Genomic DNA, 11,129 nt, shown 5'->3' with positions numbered 1-11,129 from the left:
TAGTAAAGCATAGTAAACACAGTCTTGAACTTTGTCTCTATCATAATTTTAACCAACTTTCAAAATTGTTTTTTATGGTCTTACTTCACATGGCTTCAAATTTTCAATTACCCCACACTCATAAGAATCAGGATTGCTTAGAGCATACCAGGTCATCTTGGCTTGTTGGAGCTGGAGACAGCCAATTCTTTGATATCTGCTTTAAGCAGTGGTAGGTTAGGTATTCACGTGGGGTAAGAAGTGTGGACTTCACACTGTGCCACATATAAGAAAGGAACATAACTGGATTTGGAAAGAGGTAGGTTGATTTACACTTAGTGGCCTGTGTATGAAGTCCTGTATATTTCTGGACATTAAGAGCTATTTACCTGTTACTGGTTTGAGGGCTGCCTACTACTCCACTCTCTTACTCACTTACTATGATTGTTCTGTGGGGTCATTCTATGACAGGAAGATTAGCATGTTATATGCCTACACTTGAGACACTGTTCATTTTGCTTTTCAGCTATGTATTGAAAGTCTTTCAAGTGTTTAATAATTTCAGTTGAAGTGGGGAAATTAATCAGAATAAAATCTAGTATTGGAAAGGAGGTTTAGTGTATGAGTAGAATTTGAGTTCTATCCAAGCATTCTATGATAGCTTAAATAATTTTTCTTGATTTTCTTTTCCAGTAGCTGCCTTGCCTTGGAAATCAAGACTCTTCCCTCATGTAATCATGTACAGCTCTTGAACAGCATTGGTTTTATCACTAAATAACTGGACATTCAGAACCTGAAGAGGCAATAGTATAAAACCAACACTAGAAACAGGACCTTTCTTATAGAAAACTAAGGAATATCTCTAGGTGCTGTCTCCAAAAGTGAGCTTGCAAAACACACTGGAACTTTGAGATTGTCAATAATTCAGGATACTTGCATTTTATTTGTAAAGAAAGTATGGCTACTCTAATGGTACGTGGTTTTGTTCAAATATGGAGCAAGAAGAAAGGGATGTCTAGCTCCAGAGAAGCATACATTGAAACAGTGGAAGGAAAGAAGAAGATTAGACTGGTGGTCTATTTCACCAATGGAGAATATCTAACTTTTCAGCTAAGTAATAATATTAAAAGTGTGGTCCTTAGATCCTATGGAAAAAAGCAAAATCACCTGCACTTAACTTTCCAAAATAATAACTTCTTGTTTATTGAACGATTATCTTCCAAAGATGCTAAAGAGTTGAAGATGTTCCTGGATAGAGTCCATCAAAATAATACTCAGCCACCCATGAGACCTGTTACGGATGGAGGTATCTTTGCTAGCATGACAACACCAAAGGAAATTAACAAAAACTTCCACAGAGAATGCAAGAAGCCAGGTAGTGGATCTTTTGAGACAAGAGAAGGAAGTGGAACACCTGACCTTCAGAAGATGCCTTTGTTTACATCAAAGTCATCAAGACTTATTTGCAAAGATTTACCAGAGAGTGGAGATGGGAAGAAGAAAAAGATGCTATCATCTGGCTCAGAGATGAGTGGGAAAATACCAAAAAAGAGTAACTCTGTGAGAAAGAAGAAATCCCAGACAAACCCCTTGAGGTATGTAAGTCATGACGAGAAGAAAAAACTGAGGTTAAAACTCTTAAAAAAGAATCAGAAATTAGAATTTGAGCCCTTACTCAAGTCCATTTCTCCTGGAGAGCCTTGCCTAGATGGCAAAAGTCTTCTTCAGATGCTCTCTGAGAAAATATATTTGACATTTCTGTTGGAACCAAGGTATAATGCAGATGACCCAGAGTGGGACAAACTCAAGATGACCTTCAACTTCTACCCAGAGAAACTATGGCAAGGCCTCCCCAATTTGGGAAACACCTGTTACATGAATGCCGTTTTACAGTCTTTATTTTCCATTCCATCATTTGCTGATGATTTATTCAGCCAGGATTTCCCGTGGGGTAAAATTCCCCTTGATGCTCTTAGGATGTGCTTGGCACAGCTGTTTGTTTTGAAAAATATTTATAACATAAAAATCAAGGAGAGGTTACTTGTAAATATTAAAAAGGCCATTTCAACAGTTGCAGAGATATTCTCTGGCAATATACAAAATGATGCTCATGAGTTTTTAGGTCACTTTTTGGATCAGATGAAAGAGAACATGGGGAAAATAAACACACTTTGGAAAATGAAAATTGAATCTGAGCAGGACAATTCAGCTCAACAGGTCTTTGCTGGCAGTGGTACCACCAGAGTACTCATTTGTCCCATCATCACTAATTTTGAGTTTGAGTTGCTGCGCTCTATTATTTGTCAAGCATGTGGTCAGGTAATTTTGAAGACGGAAGTGAGTAATTATCTATCCATCAGTCTACCCCGGGGAATGAAAGCACTTCCTTTGTCTATTCAGTCAGCCTTTGATCTCTTCTTCGGAGCAGAAGAACTTGAGTACAGATGTGAGAAATGTCAGCACAAGAGTTCTGTTGCAGTGCACAAATTCAGTAGGCTCCCCAGGGTTCTTATTGTTCACCTGAAACGTTATATCTTCAACGAGTTTTGGTCGCTAAGGAAGGATGATCAGGAAGTTGTTATTTCCAAGTATCTAAAATTATCGTCTCATTGTAATGAAAGTACGAAACCACCTTTTCCTGTGAGCAAGAACGCGCATAATAGGGACTTCCAAATCCTAAAACTCTTTCAGAAAATGAGTGCTGGCACCATCTGTCCATCAGCAGCTTCATCAAAGTTGGCTTCGGCATCCAGTGATTCCCCAGTTCCGCATGCTGGATCAGGAAAAGGGTCTGAACCACAGAAATGCCAGATTTTCTATGACGGGTCCAGCAGAGAACAACAGAAAAAGGACCTAGGCAAAAGCTCTGAACAGAATATAACAGAGTCCAAATTGCTGAACTTAGGAAATGGAGCACTCATTGAAAAAGAGCTATTTGCTGGCTTAATGATGGATCTGGAAGCAGTGTCCCCTTCTCTGATCCATGACAAAGATGGTAAACCCACCAGTAGTCCAGAAATACACCTGGCTGAAGCCTATCTTCAAGAAGCATCTGAAAATCTAAAGCAAAAGAAATACGACAAAACTGACATGTTTGTAGATTTTGAGAGTGTTGCTAAGATCCTCGAAGACTTTTTTGAAGGTAAAAAACCCAAAATTTCAAAAAAAACAGAATTCCAAAAAGCAGCTGAACGGACACAGCAGCATGAAGCAATGAGGATCTACGAACAAGCCCTTCAGCAGGCACTGCTTCAGATCCTTTTGAAGCCAGATGCTCAGTGGTACATGCAGAACCTCAGGAGACCCACAAACCTAGGTCCCCAGCAGGCCAGAGTAAATTCCCAAGGTGCATCGTGTTCCACTGAAAACCCTGGAAACAATAAAGTTTTAGATACGGAGAAGACAGAAACTAAAGCCAAGAAATCAAAAAGAAATGCGAAGGTGAATGATCGCTATGCCTATCGGCTCATTGGTGTTGTCAGCCATCTGGGGAAGACCCCAAATTCAGGCCATTATATCAGTGATGCCTATGACTTTGAGAGGCAAGTGTGGTTCACATACAATGATCTCCAGGTATCAAGTATCCAAGAAGCTCTGATGCAGGAGGCCAGACTTTGCACCGGGTACATCTTCTTTTACATGCACAATGAGATATTCGAAGAGCTGTTGGAAAGGGAAGAGAACTCCCAGTCTCGGAGCACAGAAACAAGGGAGATCCCTCAGGAGAAATAAGTGGGATGGACTCCTGGTTGTACACATCTGTTTGATTGCCTCATTGGCTACCACTTCCTCCATGGAAGAAAAACTCTGAACTCTAGCCAAAGATGAAGAGGTAGTTGGCATTCAGGACCAGAGTTCAAGCAGAAACACTTGGAAAAATCTCCATTCCTAACCCTAATACAGACACTTCAATACCACAGTTCCACCTGATAAACGTTCTTTTCTAGTAGACTACAATTGTGCTCTCCATATTCTAGTGCAGTGGATTTTTATTTTTATTTTACTTTATTTTTAGTGTAGTGGATTTTAAATGCAGCCTTTGAGCCAGCAGCATTAGGAGCATGGAGAAACCTCTTTAGAAATGCAGATTCTTGATTCTTAGGTCCCACCACATACCTAGTAATGCAGAAACTCTGGTGGGGACAGGTTGGGACAGCAATTTGATAGAGATTGTCTAATGCTTGAGAAATTTGGAGAGCTACTGTAGTGTGTCAGAATATCTTGGTGGATTTTGCTGTTGTATATTGGAATGATTTATATTTCTAAAGGGGTTTCATTATGCTTTTTGTTTCTTATATTCACGAATGCCTTTCCTTCAGAAACTTATAAAAACATAACTCACACACACACACACACACACACACACAGAAATCACTTTTCTGATCATACTCAGTGATTTGATGAAAAAAGTTAGTTTCTGAAGTCCTGACCAAAAAACCCACAAAAACAAGAACACAAATTGCTTAGGTCCTAGCAATCAAAAAACAAAACAACAACAACAACAACAACAACAAAAAAAAAAACAGTTGCTGTGGTCCTATCAATAAATAGTAAATTAAGCGGGTAACTCAATGAATCCTTTGTGAATACGCAAATGAGACTATAACACTGGGTCAAGTCTCCAAATTGTTTCTTAAACTCCTCCTTTTCCTCAATGTCAAAGGGGCATGAAAGTATATAACCATCAAGCTCAAACTGTAAGGATGGAGAACTTATTTGCCCTTAAGAAACTGACCCATTTTTTCCTTTTTCCTAGAAAGCTGTTCTTGGTCATTCTGGTCTTCTCAGAGAGACACTTGCTTTGCCTCAAAGGTCTCATTCAGACTTTATCTGAATCCTTGAACAATCCTCTGCATTCAACATTATAAGACTAATTCTGGATTTCTTTTATTTCTCCATATCTTTTAGCAAAGTTGGCTTTATTCCTTTAAGGAATAAATAGCGTACACTTTAAAGTGGCCTTGTAGGATTTGTAAGTCTTACTCATTACTGATTTTGTACAATGTCATAAAACTTGCACCTATTGATACTATGTTATAAAACTTGTGCCTGTTTAATACAGTGTCATAAAATTTGTGCCTGGAGATGATCTGCTTCAGGGATTAAAGCCTCATGGATCCCGAGGTGGTCATATTCTGTCAGAACTCCATGCGATTTAGGGATTTGGAGTTCTGATAGTATGTAGGTGCCATCTCTGTCACCTAGCGTTTTCTCACCTCTGAGGCAGTGAACCTGTAACACCTTGCACCTTTGTTAGGAATATATTACTTATAGATTACTCATGCTAAAAGGCTTTCTCACAGGACACAGAGGGACTGAATTTTTGGTTCTACCTTTACTAGCACAGGTGTGTTCCCCCTTGTGTATGGAGTATGCTTTTGTTATGGTTGTATTCATCCAACAGCTTGTTGATGCTTTTAATTCCAGAGATCCCTAAAGAGGTAAGCTGGAACACAGTAGTGTAAGAAGATTAGAAAATGCCCTCAAAAGGGAAAACCAGATTGGAAAGTTAAGGAGTTCTATTGTTCACAACACGGTGTATCAAGAAGGAGGTCTGAATGAGACCTGGAGATTACTGAGGCAGATGCGAGAGGGGGCGCTTTCTAGATGGAATTAATCAGTCTCATGAAAGAAAGTGCCACAGACGCAATGATGAGAAATGTGTTCAACTTGCATAGTACTTCAGCAGTTGCAGTGCTTGAAGGATAAGGCTGGAGTTACACTTGGAGGAGAGGAATTACAGTTTTGTTTCGCAATTTTGGGATTCTCTTCTCTAGAAGAGTTCAGTTGGAGCTCAGTCGCATAGGCAATGAAAGCAAGAGTTTTAGTAAAGAGTGAGTGAAAGTGATTTTGCTTGGAAAGGAAAATGAAGATGACAGTAGTTTTGAGATTTAGAAATGTGTGGAGTGTAGAGTATTAGACATCCTGAATATGCTGCTTGTTAGCACGTAGCACTTCCAGAATGCAGGCTAAGTCAAAAGGTGAAGAAGAGGGTCGGGATATCTGTGACAGGGAAGATCTGTCCTCCTGGACAGATGGCATGGCTGGAATCCATCATTGTCCTGTGAGAAGAAAGTCCAAGTGCTGTATACACTATTTGCCTGCTATACTGTTGTTTTAATAAAAGACTAGAATAATTTTTAAGTGACTCAGTAACTGTTACTTATTAATGAATTTTAACTAGTTCTCTAATTTACAGATCAGGTGTTTTTTTTTTTTAAAGATTGTATTTATTTGTTGCGGGGGGGAGGGTCAGAGGGAGAGAGAATCTTAAGCAGGCTCCATGTTCAGTGTGAAGCCCGACATGGACTTGATCTCACAACCCTGAGATCATGACCTGAGCAGAAATCAAGAGTTGGATGCACAACCAGCTGAGCCACCCAGGCGCCCCCAGGTCAGGTTTCTGTTTTTATTATATTTTTAAAGATTTTATTTATTTGTTAGAGAGAGAGTACTTGAATGTGCACAAATAAGTAGGAGGGAGCAACAGAAGGAGAGAGAGAAGCAGACTCCCCGCTGAGCAGGACTCAATCCCAGGGCCTTGAGATCATCATCTGAGCTGAAAGCAGATGCTTAAGTGACTGAGCCACCCAGGTGCCCCCCCTGCCCAGGTCACATTTCTAAATAGTCCATGGATGTGAAAACTTTCTTTGACAGTGTATTAGTTTTCTTTTGCTTCTAAAACAAATTACCACAAACCTAATGACTTAAAACACAACCTTCCTATCTTATAGGTCTGGAAGTCAGGAGTACAGGATGGGTATTACTGGGCTAAAATCAAGATGTTGGCAGAGCTACAGTCCTTCTGGATGCTCTGAAGGCAAAATCTATTTCCTTGCCTTTCCTAGCTTCTAGGGAATTCCCCACATTCTTTGGCTCATGGCTTCATTCCTCTACCTTCTAAACCAGCAGTATCAGGCTGAGTCCTCACACTACCATCTCTGGCTCTCCCTTTCCTGCCTCCTTCTTCCACTTTTAAGAATCATGGTGAGACTGGCCCAATCTGGTAATCCACAACAATCACTTGGCCCAAGCAGATAATCCAGGACAATCTCCCTACTTTCAAGTCAGTTGATTAGCAACCTTAATTCCCATTTGTTTTATAATAATAGATTTACAGGCTCCAGGAATTAGAATATGAACATCTTTGTGGGGCCCTTACTCTGCCTACTCATAGTAAAGTCAATGAAAAACCATTTTGTCCCAACAACAACAACAACAACAACAACAAAAGCAGACCAATTTAGGACTCAGACACTGGGGAAATGGTTTTGGTCTCTCCACCAAAGCGCCTATGGTTTTGGCCAACGGTGAGGGAAATTTGAAAGTGGTCATTGAAGAATACCTTGAGACCAGTTATAGAAACAAGGGCTCCAATAGCTTTGCAGATTTTCTATGTATGTGTCTGTTTGTCTATACTCACTACTCTTTTTCTCTATCCTGCTTCCTATATTTTATGCACAGTTATTGGAGGTTAACTTTACAATTTAGCCTTTAGGTAATAATATTCAATGGGTGCCTTCCTGCAGTTGAGTAATTAATAAAGCTCATGATGGATACCAATGACTTGGGACTCTGAGTCATCTAATTTGAGAGAACTGTGAAAACATTAAAAAAAATTGGTGTATCTAGATACACTAATTTCTAGTTAGAAATTGTTGTTTTGCTGTTATAAGAGTTCAAATGTATGTAGAGGGATGCAGATGGAAGCAGCGTAACCAAAGGGATAGGCTGTGCCATTTACCAACATATTGCCTCTCAGCTCCAAATCTACCCTTCAGTACATGCTCTGCAGCAATGGACAAAACCCTTTCAGGCATTCCTTCTTTACAGTGAGCACATGTTGAGCTTTTTAGTAGATGGTATAAGATGTACATTGCCGGGGAAGGGGCTTTCTTGCTGTTTCCAGTTGTTGAGGTGGGTTAACAATGTGAGCTGTGATTGTGAGTATATCTGGGGGTGCACTAACCCAGCCACAGAACCAGAATGTGTGGTCCCTCGTGACCTTACAGCTGCTACCTGGTCTGGTGATGACTTACCTGATGCCATCTCAACCTGGACACCATGAATTCCAGGGCTCCGTATACCCATACCCTGATTCCCTTTGATCTTATGGCCCTCCCAGGTTTATATTTCTTGGCCCTTCTGATGCCCGGCCCTCTTGACAGGTATCCACATGCTATAGGCCTCCTGCCATGGCACCCTTAGTCTTCTACGTGACTATGTACCTGACCATTGGCAGTAGCCCTACTGGTTCCCTGGGGGGTCACCACTGGGGATCCTGCTCTCTCTGTGTGCCCTTGCATCCCCACTAGCTGAGGCTGGTCTGCATCCTGACAGCTCTACTGTATTCCGATGGTTACTTCCTGCTTGCCCAGGGACTGAGGACTGTGTCTAGCTCAGGTCAGCCAAGAAACTTCTCTGCCATCCAGTAGGCTGCCAGCTACATCATCAACAAGATCTGAACCCTAGCCCTGGAGATCAAGACCCCTTTCCAAATTTGTCCTTTCTTGGATACTCTCCCTCAGCCCTAGGATACAGTATCAATTTTTCTTATGTCCTATAGTTACCCTTATGGTAGGTTAATAAGTCTTTGTATTAAACTCCTCCTGTTTATTTTTTTTATTATTTATGATAGTCACACACACACACAGAGAGAGAGGCAGAGACATAGGCAGAGGGAGAAGCAGGCTCCATGCACCGGGAGCCTGACGTGGGATTCGATCCCGGGTCTCCAGGATGCGCCCTGGGCCAAAGGCAGGCGCCAAACCGCTGCGCCACCCAGGGATCCCACTCCTCCTGTTTAAATAACTAGTTTCTATCTCCTGACTGGACATAGGCTGATACAGAGGCTAAGCATGTCGGGTATTCTAGCTCTACCACTGCAATTAAATCCAAAGATTTTAATGTGGGATTCATTGTTCTGATTGTATTTAGTGTTGCTTTTTGGCGCAAAGAAGGCTGAATAGAGAACCATAATCCTTTAGTTGCTGGGAAGAGACAGCTAAGATATCAAGAAAGCACCTCTTATTTTAATGTTTCATCTGCTATGTAGATAACAATAAGAACCTCTAGATGGTTTTATGGAGTGATTGCAGTTCAAACGGGTTCATGGGTGTCAGTGACAGAGAGTTTGCACCACACCATCACTCTCTAGTGTCTAATTCACCCTTTATCAACCTGGTTAAATTTCTGTCTATGTTGACTCCAGTCTAAGAATTCTTTTTAAAAAAGATTTTATTCACTTATTAGAGAGAGAGAGAGAGAGAGTGCACACTAGCAAAGGGAGAAGGGACAGAGGGAGAGGGAGAAGCAGACTTCTCACTGAGCAGGGATCCTGATGTGGAGCTCTATCCCAGGACCTCAGGATCATGACCTGAACCAAAGGCAGATGCTTAACTGACTGAGCCACCCAGGTGCTCCTTTCACAAGAGAATTCTTAGCAAAGTATGTTTCTGTAACCTATCAGAGTGGATTATTTGCCCCACTGAAAGGTTCCGTGGCTGGCAAGCAACTATGAGATAGTGAGCTCCAGGTGACCCTGGGTTGCCACTCTGACTCAGTGGTGATGCATGAGTGGTACAGGGAGACTCACATCTGGCACCACGCACTGGGAATCATGGTGCTGGGCTGCAACAGCACTATGTCCATGCAGGATGAGGCCTTTCCTGCCTGCAAGGTGGACTTCTAGCCCTGGCCCCTGCCTGACACCCACCCCCACATCCCAGAATCTACCCCTGTCCTGAGATTCACCTGCATCAGAAATAAGCCAAGTACTCTGCTCAAAAAAATATCTGAAAGTTTCATACTTGAGATTACCACTAGTCAGGCTACTCCTTTAAGCTGAATGTGTTATTAATTCTGAAATCTGTACAGCAGGCTGGGCACCTAGAAATTCGGGCAGGAGTCAGTGTTGCAGTGTGGAGGCTGAAATCCAGAGGGCCAGCTGGCAGGCTGGAGACTGCTGCAATCTTGAGGCAAAATTTCTTCTTTGGCAAACACATTTGTTCTTAAGGCCTTCAACTGATTGGACAAGGCCCACCCACATTATCAAGTGTCCTCTCATTTACTTAAACTAAACTGATCATAGATGTTAGCCACGTCTCCAACATACCTTCACAGCAACACCTGGATTGCTGTTTGATTAAGTAACTGGGAATTATAGCCCATGCAAGGTGATAACATCAAACTAAAATGTCACGTGTTATATGTAAATCCACAAACTTAGTGTACCTGAAGAAAAGCACGAGCTATTTAAAAAGCCAGTTTTGTTAAAGCACACTATGTTTTGTGTTATAATCCTATATTATCATAAGACAAACAAAAGAGTCTTAGGAATAAAAATTCAATTGGACAGTATTAAGAACAACAACAAAAACACCCACCAGGGGCACCCAGTTGGCTCAGTCCGTAAAGCTTGGGACTCTTGATCTTGGGGTCATGAGTTCAGGCCCCAGGTTGGGCATAGAGTTTACTTAAAAAAAAAAAAACACTGCCTAAGGAAGTTGTTCCTTGGGCTACTTAATAAAACTCTCAGGCAGCTAGCTTCGGTTTCATTATTGCAAAAAGTATCATTGTTCTAAACCACTTTTGCAGCATAAAACTTCCTGCATAAAATTAAGCAGGTTTCCAAGAATAGAGTCTTTGCATCTGACAGACACTCCTAATTTCCTATCTCTAATTCTACACCTATGAGTCACCAACCCCTGGGGTCTCTGGAAGGTGCCTCGGTAGCGCTCTCTGAGATGACAGCACCTGTAACATTCATAACCAGTGTTCTCAATGGAAATGCATACTTCCTTGCTGTTTCTGCATATGACAAAATTTCCTGCTCCAGAAATGCAAGGTGGATAGGCAGGTAAGTTGGTGGGTAGATGGATAGATCAAGGAAAATGGCCATAGTTTTTGTGTTATGATTTGAGAAATATTGGGAATGTCAAAAATAAGTATGTGCCCCAGAATTCAGCAAAGTGTGGTCAATGGGCTATATATGGCTTGCTCCATTTTTGTAAATATTACTGGAACACAGCCAAACCAATTCATTTACATATTCCCTGACTACAGCAGCCTGGTCTAGCAGTTGTGAGAAGTCCTGGAAAGCCTAAAATATTTACTGTCTTGTCCTTTATTTTTAAAGATTTTCTTTATTT

General features: G+C 41.3%; 1 protein-coding gene across 1 annotated transcript; it reads left to right on the top strand.

Moving 5' to 3' along the window:
* The first annotated feature begins 936 nt into the window (after nucleotides 1-936).
* On the top strand, nucleotides 937-3,711 carry USP26 (ubiquitin specific peptidase 26). Its single transcript, XM_055338116.1, has one exon. It carries the CDS (start codon nucleotides 937-939, stop codon nucleotides 3,709-3,711), a length of 2,775 nt encoding a protein of 924 aa, XP_055194091.1.
* The last annotated feature ends 7,418 nt before the right edge of the window (nucleotides 3,712-11,129 follow it).

Source organism: Nyctereutes procyonoides, unplaced genomic scaffold, assembly GCF_905146905.1.
Source record: "Nyctereutes procyonoides isolate TBG_1078 unplaced genomic scaffold, NYPRO_anot_genome, whole genome shotgun sequence".
Taxonomy (NCBI): Eukaryota; Metazoa; Chordata; class Mammalia; order Carnivora; family Canidae; genus Nyctereutes; species Nyctereutes procyonoides.
Note: the sequence above shows the minus strand (reverse complement) of the source record. Positions and strands in the feature narration are given on the sequence as shown.

Coding starts and splice junctions, on each gene's coding strand:
- USP26 (XM_055338116.1), top strand. CDS start 937: ATGGCTACTCTAATGGTACGTGGTTTTGTTCAAATATGGAGCAAGAAG.